General features: G+C 32.1%; 2 protein-coding genes across 2 annotated transcripts; one reads left to right on the top strand and one right to left on the bottom strand.

The window, feature by feature from the left end:
* Positions 1–1,053: 1,053 nt before the first annotated feature.
* Positions 1,054–7,437, top strand: LOC137819702 (ascorbate transporter, chloroplastic). Its single transcript, XM_068623623.2, has 11 exons — positions 1,054–1,343; positions 1,904–2,445; positions 3,113–3,220; positions 3,460–3,615; positions 4,033–4,248; positions 4,642–4,851; positions 5,483–5,620; positions 5,894–5,995; positions 6,181–6,246; positions 6,749–6,833; positions 6,920–7,437. The coding sequence occupies exons 1-11, from the start codon at positions 1,289–1,291 to the stop codon at positions 7,015–7,017; spliced, it is 1,776 nt and encodes a 591-aa protein (XP_068479724.2). The 5' UTR covers positions 1,054–1,288; the 3' UTR covers positions 7,018–7,437.
* Positions 7,438–7,621: 184 nt separating this feature from the next.
* Positions 7,622–10,965, bottom strand: LOC137819703 (cytochrome P450 86A8). The gene is made up of 2 exons (XM_068623624.2): positions 10,749–10,965; positions 7,622–10,544 (listed from the first exon to the last, which is right to left on the bottom strand). Exon 2 carries the CDS (start codon positions 9,634–9,636, stop codon positions 8,038–8,040), a length of 1,599 nt encoding a protein of 532 aa, XP_068479725.1. The 5' UTR covers positions 9,637–10,544; positions 10,749–10,965; the 3' UTR covers positions 7,622–8,037.
* Between the last annotated feature and the right edge of the window lie 4,353 nt (positions 10,966–15,318).

The raw sequence follows: 15,318 nt of genomic DNA on the forward strand, positions 1-15,318 counted from the left end.
TTTTTATACATTCTTATTATTACATTTTTAAATTTTTCACACATACGTACAAACATTTCGAAATAAAACGATGGTATTTCTAAAAATATGTCAAATTAGTTAAATAAAAAAATATATTTAGTATAATCTCAAAATATTATTATTTTAAAATTAAATAAAAAAATAAAAAATACGAGAAACAATTATGTTTTATTTGGATCAGAGAGTGAATTTGAGATGGTTTGAAAGAAAAGTATAAAGAAAGTGATGTTGTTTGAAATGAAGTGAATAAAGTAAGAACAATAGAAAAAATTTATGAATGATTTGATAGATATAATTAAAATTATATTTTTAATTGATAAATTAAACTTATATTTAAAAATTGTTAAAAAACTAATTTAATTGATTTATATCTAAATTATAATTATTTTTAATTAAATAATTATTTTTAGTGATTAAAATACTATTTTTGATAATATATTAGAACTATTTGATAAAAATACAAAATGATATAAAATTTAATATATTTTTTAAATATTTATAACTATAAATATTTGATAAAATTTATTTTTATATTAAATAACATTATTATTTTTATCTTTATTTTTTTATAATTAATATAATTATTACATAATTTTATTTTCTTATTATAAAAAAAATATTTATTATTATTAATAAATATAAATTATAATAATTATTAATTATTATATATTTTTCTGACATAAATTTATTTAAAATTTAAAATTTTATTTTTTAAATATTATTGTATTATATTTAATTGCGTAATTTTATTTTTAAATTAAAATAAATAACAATTTAAGTTTAAAATAAAAATAATAAAATAAATTATAAACAATTAATTAATTACATATATATAACTTTTTCGCATGAGAAGAAAGTTTCAAAAGAAAAAACTGTTTTTTATTTACGTGTTATTTTTATTATATTTTTAAATTTGTTGTGTTTTACCCGGACAAAGTAATTACTTGTCTTTCTCTCGTCTGGAACAAAGAGGTCCTAGTATTTAAAAATAATAAATTATTATTATAAATGTAGCGATAAAATGTATAATTTAATAAAATAAAATAAAATAAACGTGAAGATAGTTGACAGTTGCAAAGAGGAGGAGAGGCAAGTTCTGCGCCGTTGCCTTTGCCTTTGCTTATCCTCTCCGAGGAAGCAGTACAGAACAACACAACAGAGTTTATTCCTCTCTACTTAATACGACGTCGTTCTGCTTCGCTTCGAACTTTCATCTCTCCTATCTCTCATGCTTTCACAGTAACACCAACCTTATCTCTCTACGAAAATGTCTATGAGTGGCCTAATTTCAAGTCGCAATTTCGGTTCCTTTGTGCCATCAGGTTCACGCTCCCTTCATTTTTCGTTTTTCAGTTTTTCGCCGCATTTTCTCAATTGCTTACCATTTCCTTCGATTTCTTGCTAATTCTGGATTCGTAGTACGGTTCACTGTCTGAATGAGCGCATTTTAGTGGAAACTGGAGTTTCATGCATTAAATAAAAAGAGGTTTAGCTCATACATTTGGTAATAATTATCATTTTCCATGGACTAATATTCTTGTTTTCGCTATTTATTCCTTTTTTTGTATTATTTTTAGCTTGTGCACACTGATAAATCTTGTTTTTGATAATATACATGTGTTGTATGTAATGAATTTAATTTGAAATGCAGTGATATTGGCAACGGTTTTAATACTATATGTAATCACAGATGATAACCATGATAATTCTGTTGATTTTGTAATAATCATCTTGAAAGTAATTTTAATGATACTGGAGATATTTTACGCATGAAAATCAAACTGGTGTATTTTTAGTTTATTTCGATGTATGTTTGGTTTTCTTGGAGCCTCTAAGCTTGGATTATGTTGAGAAAGTTTTAGCTATTGTCTGATATTTGCAGGAAATGTATATAGATCGGGGAAGGATATATCCGTTCAAACAGGGGGTGGATCTGTTGCACAGGATCCCTTTTCAAGATGGCAGCATAAGATGTATTTGCCGGTGGAAGATAGAATTTGGAAGCCAATGCGCAAGTCTCATAACAAAGGGGAGCATTGTTCTCTTGTATCAAGGCAGTCCAGTCTGTGCTTAAACTTTAAACTACAGGCTAGCGGAAGAAATGGTTGTTCCTTCGTTTCGTCTGCTCCTTGTAGCAGTAACAATGTTGAACAAAGGGAGGTGTATGGTCTTGGTTTGAACAGAAGAAAGCATGCACAACCGGAGGTTGCCAAAGCAAATAAATTCCGTGTTAGTTACAAGTCTGAGGGATATAACATTTCAGAAACGAAGATCGATCCACTGCAATCAACTGAAGGGACCGGGGAAGCCATTCTTCTGGAAGGAAATCTTCAGCAAGCATCACCTTGGTGGCAGCAGTTTCCCAAGCGCTGGGTTATTGTATTGCTGTGTTTTTCAGCTTTTTTGCTGTGTAACATGGATCGTGTGAGTAACTTTTCGTGGTATTTATACTATAAATTATGATCTAGTTTATATATTCATGTTTTCCATGTCTCATTCCAATTTGTATATTCGTTCTGCCATATTCAATTGATTTTCGATGAAGGGTTTTGCTAGAATAAATAAAAATATCTTAATTTATCCTCTAGGATTAGTTTTCCTATTTTCTCTTGATCTCTTAAGATTGGTTACCATATTTCCATACGTCATCATGATTGGATTCCACTATAAGTTAAGATTGTGACTAGTATAAATAAGGGCTAGTGCTCTAGGTTTTATGAACATGTCAGACAATTCAGCAGTGTCTAACACTTAGCTCATTACTAATCCTAGTAGTAGTACCTTAGTTTGTTTCTTTTTACTTTCAATAAACGAAAAATAGAAAATATCATATGATATTTTGTAGCCGCAGATGTTGTCAGCTTTAAAAAATTGTTCGTAGAATTTGAGTTGCTGTTTTCAAAACTCCATCGTTGTTTTGCAGGATTTATTTATTTAATTTGATAAACTGCTTTCTGGAAATTACTATTAAGCCTTTTCCTCCAATGATGTCAATTATTTACCTTAAATTTGATTTCCATATTCTTTCTAACAAAATGATACTGATGTTCCTTAATTATTATATACATTACGTTTTCATTATATTTTATAGGTAAATATGAGCATAGCAATACTACCGATGTCTCAAGAATTCAACTGGAACAGTGCAACAGTTGGCCTAATTCAGTCATCTTTTTTCTGGGGTTATCTGCTTACTCAGGTGTGACTGATATATGCAAAACATGTTAGCATAACAAGAAATTGCTTCATATTAATCTTCAAGTACGCATTTAAACACCACTTCTGGTTGAACATGCCATAACATATACTGTTCTAAATAGTGTATGTTAGCAATCTAAGACGTTCTGCTCTCCAAACTGTCTCTTCATTACATCCAGTGTGCATAAAAGATTCCAGTTACATTCCTTTCATATTGACTGAATTCTTTTTTTGTTTTAGATTGTTGGTGGAATATGGGCAGACAAAATTGGTGGGAAGCTAGTACTAGGTTTTGGAGTTATCTGGTGGTCAATTGCAACAGTTTTAACACCTATTGCTGCAAAACTTGGGTTGCCATTTCTTCTTATTATGCGTGCGTTTATGGGAATTGGCGAGGTTGGTCTATTCTATAGTCATACTATTATTTCATCATCTATTTGGTGTCTTTATCATATGGTCAATTGTAACACAAAATAAACTGCCAGTTTTTACCAGGAATTTCTAGTAATCAAGTATTAAAAATGCTTCTATTATCCTATCCAGTAAGCAAGAAGAAAAGCCTGAAAAATAATCTGACATCATAGTTAGTTCCATACCTCTCCCCTCCCACGTGTCACCCCAACCAGACTCCAAAAGTGATGTAGAAAGATGCATATTTGAGATTAAGATATTTCCCCTTCATTATATTTGCTTTGATCAATGATACAATCAAATGAAATATATTTTCTCGTTGGAGCGGTCAAGTCCTTGCCTAGAATAGAGATGATTTTACCTTCTCCAATTCCAACAAATTGTGTTGATTTTTATTTTCAGGGTGTTGCGATGCCCGCAATGAATAATATACTTTCGAAATGGATTCCAGTATCAGAGAGAAGCAGATCACTTGCGCTAGTATATAGTGGAATGTACCTTGGTTCTGTCACAGGCTTGGCATTTTCACCTGTGCTAATCCAGAAATTTGGGTGGCCATCAGTGTTTTACTCATTTGGATCCCTTGGGAGTATCTGGTTTGTTTTATGGTTGAGTAAAGTAAGCCATCTTTTGCATAAATTCAGTTAAATCCTTTTTATATATCTGTTCCTGATTGTAAAAATATTGAGAGGAGGCCTTTCTACTTTTCCAACTAGGTGAGGATGTTTTCCTGTTTTGGGCTCATTTTTTAACGGACTGTTGTCTCATGAAGTGTTGCATAACTTGATTTCATTGTTATGATTCTGCAAGAAATAATCAATTAATGTTGCATTGACTTGATATATGAATAATTTAGTTTCCTTGCACAATATCTTGAGATTTTATCTTGTAGCAACACCTTAGCTTTGACCATCACAATTATAAATTATAAATGTGAAAGGGAACTTTGTAATTCCTCATAGAAACTAGATTCTCATATATTTTCCCTTCTTCTGTTGGACTCCTTTCCAGGCATACAGCTCACCAAACGATGACCCAGATCTTGGGGCAGAAGAGAAGAAGCTCATATTTGGAGGCAACGTATCAAAAGAACCTGTATCAGTTATTCCCTGGAAATTAATTTTATCAAAGGCACCTGTATGGGCTTTAATAATCTCTCACTTCTGCCACAATTGGGGGACATTTATTCTATTAACCTGGATGCCTACGTACTACAATCAGGTGCTTACTGCTATTATAAGTTTTTCTTTTTCAGAATTCATAATTGCCTTCCGGCATTTTAGAATTCACATGTCCTTGATAAATACTGTATAATATTCCAAATCTTTGTGAGCAAGAGTGGGATCACAGTGCTTATACCCATATTTACAAATTGGAGTTTTTTAATTTGTAGATCTATTACATCATATAATTTTTTCACAAATGGATGTGGGGGATAGCCATCAAAACTGTCCACATAATGCTGGTCTTGTTTGCATAAAACTTTTAGGATTTGTACGTCACATTGTCCCATAGTGTTATCAAGTTGTTCTTTAATAACTGGCTTCTTGATTGTGTTTAAAGATAAAAAATGTTTGTAATTTGGAACTTCTTGATGTTAAAGTACGTTTTAATATTTACACGCAATCAAGTTAAACTCAAGTCCTGTGCAGACAACTAATTTTATTTCTTGGTAATTACTATAAAGACAAATTTTTAAATTTTGTTTCACTCTTACTGCTGATATTATCAGATTACATCTAAAATGTGATTGTCGTCCTGATCTATAGCTTGAATGTTAGGTGATATAATGAAAACATTGCATGCAATATTTGATCCATTGACTGAATTTACTAACAGTTCATTTTCTCAGGTTCTGAAGTTCAACCTCACTGAATCTGGGCTATTTTGTGTCCTGCCATGGTTAACCATGGCTATTTTTGCGAATATAGGAGGCTGGATTGCTGATACACTTGTGAGCAAAGGCTTTTCCATAACAACCGTTCGAAAGGTAAACAAGTCAGGGGCCCTTAATAAAGCTAATCTTGATTAATTAAATAAATTGCTCTTGATGAAATTTTTAAATCAAATAACAGTACAGGAGCATTCACTACAGTCCCCAGTATAAACAAAATTTTATTGTGAAAATTTTCAAGTACTTGTCCAGGATAATAAATAATACTCTGATAAACATTAAGTAAAGAAATTTAGACTTGGACTGTTTCATTTTCCTTTTTTAACCTTTAAAATGATTTCGCCTTTTAAAAATTTCCTCTTTTGACAGATTATGCAATCAATCGGGTTTCTAGGTCCTGCATTTTTTCTTACACAGCTAAGCCATGTGAGAACACCCGCCATGGCGGTACTTTGCATGGCTTGCAGTCAGGTTTGAGCTAGATTGATATATATCTTCCCGAATTTTAGATCCTTCTATTTTTCAATTAATGTTTATGCTCTGATTAAGTTTCATTTCTGATTATAAACCATATGTGCCTATACAACATGTCTCTTTCAGTTTTGAATGTATGCAAAGTTGCCTAATATAAAAATAATTTGCTATTTCTTTTACAGGGATCTGATGCATTCTCACAGTCTGGCCTATATTCCAATCATCAAGACATTGGACCACGCTATGCTGTGAGTTACCACTATTTTAGTTTTTATGTACCAAGATCAACAAACTGTTAAATATGGCTTAATAGTGTTTGGACTTTTCATACTTTTTTTATATAATAAAAGAGATCAGCAAGCCAGCAAAAAACTGGTTGATCATCATTACAGACCAAAGGCTGATAACTGTCTTCGTTGCTTGAGTTGTATTTGGTGATACATGTTGTGAGCTGAAGCTCAGAAATTTTTGGATTCTAATTAACAGAACTGATGCTAAAACTGTTCTACTTTAAGTACCAGGAAAAAAGTTCAAATCACTTCAACAATCTGTGACAGCTCTAAATTTTGTTTTCACCACTAAGAAGTCATTCATGAATACTGTTAAGTTACTGATAGTCAGTACCCTATACAAGTACCTTGTCAATATATTTATATTCATTTGATATGCTTTCTGTTATACTGGTGTCTACTCGTCTAGATGTTTCATATAATATGCTTCCATAAGAATGCTAACTATTTTAAATTTCAGGGAGTATTACTGGGACTGTCAAATACTGCAGGAGTGCTAGCTGGTGTCTTTGGTACAGCTGCAACTGGCTACATACTCCAAAGAGGTAAGAATATTACACTTGCATTCTGAAGTCTAAGCCATATTTTTTTATGATTATTCACTTATATGCGACTGTTGACTGTTGTGCAGGTTCTTGGGATGATGTGTTTAAGGTTGCTGTTGTATTGTACATAATTGGTACATTGGTCTGGAATATCTTTTCAACTGGAGAGAAAATTCTTGACTGAAGGATGTAATGATGTCAATGAAGGAGTAGGCTATATAAGCCATCGAGTTTAAAAGAAAAAGAAAACATGGAGCAAAATTAAAGACTAAATTTGTCAAGCACTTGGAAGCGTAAAAGAAGCCTGCAGAAATGAAAGAGAGCCACAATCACAATTTTCGATCAAATAGAGGGACTTCTATATTTTCTCTTCCCAAATCTTGGATTACCTTGGCACCTTTTGCAAATTCCATGTACCGATCTAAATGTTTTCTGTATAGAAGATAGTGGATAATTTCAACTTCTATAATTTAAACATACTTATATTTAAAAATATGATCAACTCTGCTTCATCATACTAGACTGAGAAGATTGGTCATAATATTCTTTCTGATTCAATGTCCTTAACAAAATTATCAAGAATCTCCTTTTATTGTCGATTCAATTTATACATTTCAACTTCTATCATTGTCAAGCAAGAATCTTAGAAACAGAATCTAAAATTACAGATGAAAATACTCATACACAAAAAATACAGATGGATTATAGAGTTGAATTTTTAACAGTTTTAAGCTTGTCACTCAAGCATCACCCAGAATACATTATAGGCATACAACCAAGAGCAACACAACAGGCAGGGCAGAAAAACCCCAATCATTTATACTTTCATAAAACTTAAGGCATTCTTTTATGAACATCAACATTGAACATTGTAAAATGTGAGTTTAGATCTCACTACCAGTAAAATCAAATAGAAACATCAAAACCAGCAAGAAATAAAGAATACGATGAATATTTGCAAGGATTCTACAAGGAAGATGGGCTGAGAAAGCAATCATCCATCCCACAACCCTAGAAAAAGAATCCATTCACAATTACCATATGAATGATAAATACCCTGAATATACCCTTTTTTCAAAAGGAGATTCTGTTCTCTTCCTCTATAAGCTAAAGCCCCAGTGTCTGAATTTTCCTCCTCTGAACTTGACTCCACATGCCAAAGCTTCCAACATACTCTGCTCCACCAAGTGAAACTGTTACAGGACTAACTTTCATTACTTCTAAAACCAGCATCTCCCTCTTTTTCTTTTTGTATACTTATAACGACCCCTCTCAAGTCCCTCTCATGCACATTGACCTTGAGTCCATTTTTCATGAACAAAGTGAGTGACATCTTTTGCTCCACCTGGTGGCCAGGCACCAGCACAAGGCGGTGCCGGAGCAGCACCGCGGCAGCAATCGACTTCATCTGAAGGTAAGCCAAATCCTTCCCCAAACATATCCTTGGACCAGCATTGAATGCCACAAACTTGAAAGAATCATGCATAACGAACTTCGTCCCATCCAATGACAACCACCTCTCAGGTCTAAACTCCATGCAATCCTCACCCCACGTGGACTTCATCCTCCCCGCTGAATAAATGGAATACGTCACGGACGACCCCGCCGGCACAAACGTGCCGTCCGGCAGCAGGTCATCGGCCACCACATGCTTTGAGTCCTCCGGCACAGAAGGGTACAACCTCAGTGTCTCAGACAATGCAGCCTTTAGATAAACCAAACGGTCAACCTCCTCAAAGGCCAATGGCTCATCCAACCACTTTGCAATGTCATCGCCACGCGTCTCCATCAAGACTGTACAAATTTCACGTAGAATTTTCTCCTCCACTTTGGGATTCTGCATCACCAACCAGAAAAACCAGCACAGAGCCACCGATGACGTGTCACGCCCAGCTAGGATAAAGTTCAGAGCCACCTGCTGTAGAAACTTGTCTGTGTATGATTCTTTCTTCTTCATAAACCTAGTCAACAAGTCATCGTGAAGAGTCCCATCTTTCTGCAGATTCAGCAACTCCACCTTGCGTTTCTCAATTACATTTGACAAATGGTCGTCCACATGGACAAGGCTTCTGCTCAAGCTCACTTCCATTCCAAGCCTCAGCCATTTCTTCACCTTCCACAACACCTCAGGCAAAATGAACCTTTGAAGTGAGGCTTCGGTGGCTCTGTCAAAAGCCATTGCAAAACGGTTATCCGGCAAGCCTGACACACAGGTTTGTGGGTCTCTTCCAAAAGCTAACCCACAAATATTGTCAAAAGTGAGGCGAAGCATTAGGTCTTGCAGATCAATGGGCTGAGCTTCTTCTTCAGCTTTCTTTAGGATCAAGCAGAGGCGGCTGATAGCTCGGCTCACCCATCGAGCCATGGCTTGACGCAATGTCCTAGTGGTGAATTCCAGGGCTGCTGTCTTGCGCTGGAAAAGCCATGTGTCACCGTCAGAATTGAAGATCCCATCACCCAGAAGATCATGAAAGACAGCATGCCACGTGGGGCCTTTGGGGTAGTTGTCGAAGCGGGTCTTCAGTATGTGCTCCAAGTTCCTCGGGTCGCAGGTCACAGTCACCAGACCTTGCTTTTTGGCGAGGAAGGGGATTGCACAGATGCAAGTCTGGTACGTGCCGCCACACGCGCGTAGGTTGTCGCAGATCCAGTCATGCATGCGGTCACAGTTGTCTATGAGGCCCGGGAGACTGCCCAACAAGGCCCAGACACGTGGACCCTTCAGCGACCGTGAGATGAACGTGAACCATATCAAGTAAGCTGTGATCGCCGTTAAAAACAATAGAGCCGTGGAAGTTTCCATATTGCAGAAACCAGACAACCCAAGCTAGAGTAATCAAAATGCTCAAAAGCTACAGAGAAAAAAGAAGAATCTTGGCGTTTTCTAGAGGATGGGGTGGGGAAAAATGAGTAAAAAAAGTACCTTTCAGAAGAGGGTATGAAGAATTATGAGCATTTTGATGCACAGACTTGAGTATGAGGTCGCTGCAAGAGAGTGGGTGGGAGAGGAAAATGGAGGAAAATGGATGTTAGCTTTAGAAAGAAAGTGAAAGTAGTTGTGTTTATGTAAGGGGAAGAGAATGAGTGTAGTAGAATGAGGGTAGAGTATGTAATGGAGGAGAGAGATTTATAGGTGAAGTAGTTTAGTGAAGAGTTATTATGGCCAGACTGGTTTTTTGACATTGCACCACCCTCTTCTCTCTCTTACTAAACAAATGAGATGCACCATTATAAATGCTCTCTCAGGGGTTGTTGAAACTTTTAAAGGTGGAGACACCCACCTGTCCCTCTCTCACTCTAGAACAAGAAACCACACACACTAGAGCTTCTTCTCTCCATGCTCTCTCTATCTCTCTCTTACAACAGGTTGTTCAAGTCAGGCAGGCAATAAAGGAAGAGAAATAAATGAGGGTGGTTGAGGAACATGGATAGAAGAAGGGGGAGCCAGGGAAAATCATCAAACACAGAAGGAAAAGTGTTTTTGGTTCACAACTCACTCACCTTTTTCAGTAAATGATGCTGTTTTCTACAAACCAAGGGCTAGCTAGCTCATCAACTATATACTAGCATCAGAATTATGCACTACTTGTTGTAAGGGGAAAACGAGTGTTGCCAAGTGGGGTTTGGTTATGGTTTTGGTGAACAACCTACCAACAAATTATAACATTTATGTTGGGTGAACTGTCTTCTTATCCCTGATCATCCAATTCCCTGCAAAACAATTCAGTAAAAAAAATACTATATGAATGAAAGCTAACAATGCATGCAAAACAACAATAACAACATCTTGGACAATTCTAGGATTCATCACAGCAGCAGAGTTGACCTACCTCCTCATTTATGGTCGAATTTGAACAATAATAATTATTATTATGCACATGACTGAGCTTCTTTGAAATAAAAGTCAAACTCTACCTTGGCAGAATATTGAATAACACAAAACCGCTTCAGTTGAGAGCTCCAACGTCTTCTTCACTGTGCACTGGTTTTTTCTTTTGCTTTATCTCCACACTCAGAAATGGATCATACTCACACTCCTTCACAAACGTGAGAGCACCAGAAAGAAAACAAGGGTAGCCCAACTTTAGATTCTACATGATCTAGTACTATAATCTATAGAGTATAAGATTTGTAAGCAAAGTTTGTTTACCACTATTATTACCATTTATTGTTGTTAATTTGAGAAATCTTATTGGAGCATGCAAAATATTAACATTATTGATTGTATCTGTCAGATCAATTATTATATCTTGTCTTAATCCGAGCATATAAACTTTAGAATAATGAAAAATGGTAGAATCGACTGCAAAATGTGCGCTGAGTACTAACTGCAGAATTAGTCTCAAACTCCACTCTATGAGCAATCACACGAGTTACTCAGAGTTGAATCTCTATATTATAATGAAATAACAAAGGTTTTTCTAGTACCATATTTAATCAGAAATGAACTTGTACCCTAGTTATATATATAGAAAAAGTTTCCATTAAAATTCATATAAATTATTCAGTTGATGAGATCTTAAAGCATCTGCAAGTTTTGTTCATAACACATGACTTTGGCTTCAGGAGTGCATAGTTAATCCATATTTTGCTATGACATGGATATACATAGCTCATAATATATATTGTGGTGAAGTTTAACTTAAAAATGGGAAATTGTGAAAGTATAATTTTTGTTTATGAAACGCGGAAAGAAGGGTACAGAAATTGATGGATTGAGTAAAACTGAAAAGGTTTGAAGTTTGAAGAGATATGCTGACCTCAGGAATCAAAGAAAGTCAATGGAGTAATAAGGGAAATGACAGAGACAACTCTGCTAAGAAATTAATACATTTGAGGAAGTGACGGTGAAGATGCTTACCAAATTAGACTTTTTTTTTAATTTTTCCAAAGAAAAAAAATTATGAAGTCATATATATATATATATATATATATATATATATATACTCTTTTTTGAAAAAACAAGAAAAAAAACCTCACCCTAAAGTGCATTAGCAATAGCTTTTAATGGAAGTTTACTCTTAGTTAAACCACTTTATACTTTTATTTTAGATGATTGATCGATTGATTTTATATATGCAACGTGTTATGTATTTTAACATAGTTTATTTTGGCTTCTTCTTTATTCTATTTTGAGGAGGTAATTAATGATGTTATATGGTAGGACCTTAATTATACCTCTTTAGAACATTACAGTATAAGCTAATAATATATTATCAATGAGAAAATCATCCATAAACTACATAAAAGTATAACTTTAAATACATTTATATGCTATATTTTTATAAATGTTAAAAGTATAGATTTTATGATATAATTTAGGATTTCTTTTATGATTTTTATTCATTTCCTGAAAATGAAAATGACATAGCATTCTAATTTCAAATACGTTTATTTACAATGTAAAACCCATTAAAATTGTTGTAAAATAAAATAAGATCTTATTGAGTAAGATTTGCATGTTTTTTTTTTAAGTTCATCATATAGCATGTGATTGAGTTCAAATTGTAGTATTTTTCAACCAAAAATAAGTTAAATATATATTTAGAGAGAGAGAGAGATTTTTTATTAAAATTTATTCATTCACTTTCCAAAATTGGTCTATTTTTACATATGCAGAAATTTGTAATTAAGTCATCATGCCAACATCATTTCTTCATCTTCTTTCTTCTTTTTATTTTTTTGTCATATTTCTCTTTGTCTATTGCATCCACAACTTAGTGACACTATTTCTCACTAATAATTTATTGTCACAATATTCTCTCAAACAAAATCCACCACTAATATGATCTTTAAAAAGGTGGTTTTGAAAGGCGTATATAGAATGAATATGTGACTTTATTCACATCAATTGGTTGTGAAATGCAATGTTTTATTGGTTGTTAGAATATTGATAGCCATTTTGAAGATTTATTGTTATGCTTTAGGAAGTATATGTTAACAAGTTGATTGGTGATGTAATTACTATAAGGGAAAAAATCAATTGAAATACTTAAAGTGGTTTGGTACATATATAAAGTAGTTTGATAATGCATGAGGAAAAAGTTAGTGATGTCTAGTTATATAAACTCCTTATATATTAGTATGTATGAAGTAAATAAATAGATGTAAGGAAATTCTTTTAGATATATAGAGAAGACAAAAAATTGAATATTTGATAGACTTATAGGAAGAGTAAGAGAGAGTTTTAAAGTTGGGTAGGTTAGTAGGTGAAAACTTGATGAATAGTTGGGGAGTTGTTATTTCTCTTAATAATTTTTCTTAACCATAGAACCAAAACCTTTTTTTTAGACAATTATGTTCATCACTTTACCACCTTCATATGCACCATTTCTCACCCATACATACACATATATATATATAACAAAATTGTGGAGGTGAAGGTAGAGGTGAAAAGATTCACATCAATTATTAAAAAAATCATTAGAGATTAATTATTAAATTTTAAAATTAATAGTTAAAATGTAACTAATTAGATACCATTTAAAAATTATTTATTAATAATAAAAATTAATTTAAATATCAATAATTTTTTAAAATTTTTAAAATAGTATTTAATTAGTCGATATAATAATTAATTATTTTTTATTTATAAAATTAACTTTTATTTAATAATTTTCTTACAATAATTATTTAAAAAAAATCACATTTTAGTCTCTTAAATAAATTTATTGGTTAAGGACTAGAAATAGTTATAAAAAAGGCATTTTAATTTGTCAAATTTACTAGTTAAAAACTAATAAAATGTGTTATTTTAAATATAAAGTTTTTTTTTAAAAAAAAATAGAGCACCCAAATCAAATTGATTGTAAAGAAACTAAAAGTATAATTAATTTGTTTAACTTCAAATTGATTTTATATCTAACACTTAGTGTTGATTTGAGTAGATTAACAAAAATAAAATAAAAACAACAATAAAGAACATATCTTAACACTTAAAAATGAATTAATTTGAAAGCATATTGATCATATTTATTGTGCATGGAAGAAAGAAAGTATTGATTAGATGTGACAAGGCACATGATTATAATTATGATTGTGTTGATGTGATTCAATCTCAATCTATGAGTCCAATTAATTAATATTAATATTGAAATGGATATGATATGGGGTCATTTTTGGTCAACAATCACACACCTATATTAATATTCTTATTTTTCTATGCATTTATGTCAACTGCGGGGTTAACATATTCACAAGACATTTCATGTATGTATTCTGTGAAGTACCTTCTTTTCTCACCCTCACACCACCAACCCTAAAACCCCGTGACATATACTATTCTAAATTAATTCTAATTTCTAGGGTTTCTCACACAAAATTAATTCATTTGGTTAAATTTATTTTTCAAAAAACAACACAAGAAAATCATAAATAGAAACCAATTTTAGAGATAAAAAATAATTAGTTGTTATAGTGATTAAATTAGAGATCATTTTAGAAACTAAAAAAAACTTTTGGTTTCTAAATTAGTTTATATTATTGTTAAATGATTTCTAAATTGGTATCTAAATTGGTAGTTAAAACCTTGATAGCTTAATAAATATCAATTTAAAAACTATTTAACACTAATAGAAACTAATTTAGAAAACATTTTTTTTAGTTTCTAAAATATCTCTAATTTAATCTTTATAACAACTAATTATTTTTAGTCTCTAAAGTTCGTTTCTATTTCATGATTTTCTTGTTGTTACAATATACTTAATTCATGTCGTATGTTAAAACTAAACTATTATTATTTTGTAAATTTTACTATTTAAGTTTTTTTATATTTTATAATTAAAATTTTCAACTTTTAGATATTTTATTGATTCAATAAATTTTTAACAAAATAATGATAGGTTGCCAACAAATTTTTAAAATGTCGTTTTTATCATACTTTTTTTTTTCGAAATATTGTTGGCTTGACTTTGTTTTTTTTTTCGTTTTTTTTTTTCATAATACACCTTTCATCAAAGTTTTAATGGGTCGATAATGTGTAGAAATTGAAATAATTAATAATGAAATATATAAAAAAAATTAAAAATAAATTTGACAAAATAATAGGGATAGTTGAACAATAAAATGTATTGAAGTGTTTTACACCATATGATTAGCTTTAATGTGCATAAGAAAAGGGTGGTGGGGAATTTCGTAAGTATCGTGAAAAACAAAGAAACCATTTTTGTCCCTTATGTCGTCCCATCAAAAACCACAAAGCATAGTTTCAATATATGAATAATTTTTTGCATGACTACAACATAAAAAAATAAATAAGTCTATTATTAAATAAAACTCATTACAAGACTCACATTCATGAAATTATCAGTGGGAGCAGAATTTTTGATAAATTTTTCTGATAATTTTGGTTTTGAAACTCAAGAGTATGTAGTGTTTTTTTTCTTGTAACTTTGATTGAATGTCATCTTTATTAGACATTTTTTTTTAATAGTGTTGAAACATTCTTAAATATTTTATATTATTTTATTTATTATTTGTTGATAGA

Source organism: Phaseolus vulgaris, chromosome 10 (genome assembly GCF_051622355.1).
Source record: "Phaseolus vulgaris cultivar YP4 chromosome 10, ASM5162235v1, whole genome shotgun sequence".
NCBI classification, from domain to species: domain Eukaryota; kingdom Viridiplantae; phylum Streptophyta; class Magnoliopsida; order Fabales; family Fabaceae; genus Phaseolus; species Phaseolus vulgaris.

What these genes read in the sequence shown, in the direction of transcription:
- LOC137819702 (XM_068623623.2), top strand. Translation starts at nt 1,289, where the DNA reads ATGTCTATGAGTGGCCTAATTTCAAGTCGCAATTTCGGTTCCTTTGTG. An exon ending in CGTTTATGGGAATTGGCGAG is followed by an intron (nt 3,616 to 4,032) that starts GTTGGTCTATTC and finishes TTTTATTTTCAG; the next exon opens with GGTGTTGCGATGCCCGCAAT. An exon ending in TGGCTACATACTCCAAAGAG is followed by an intron (nt 6,834 to 6,919) that starts GTAAGAATATTA and finishes ACTGTTGTGCAG; the next exon opens with GTTCTTGGGATGATGTGTTT.
- LOC137819703 (XM_068623624.2), bottom strand. Translation starts at nt 9,636, where the DNA reads ATGGAAACTTCCACGGCTCTATTGTTTTTAACGGCGATCACAGCTTAC.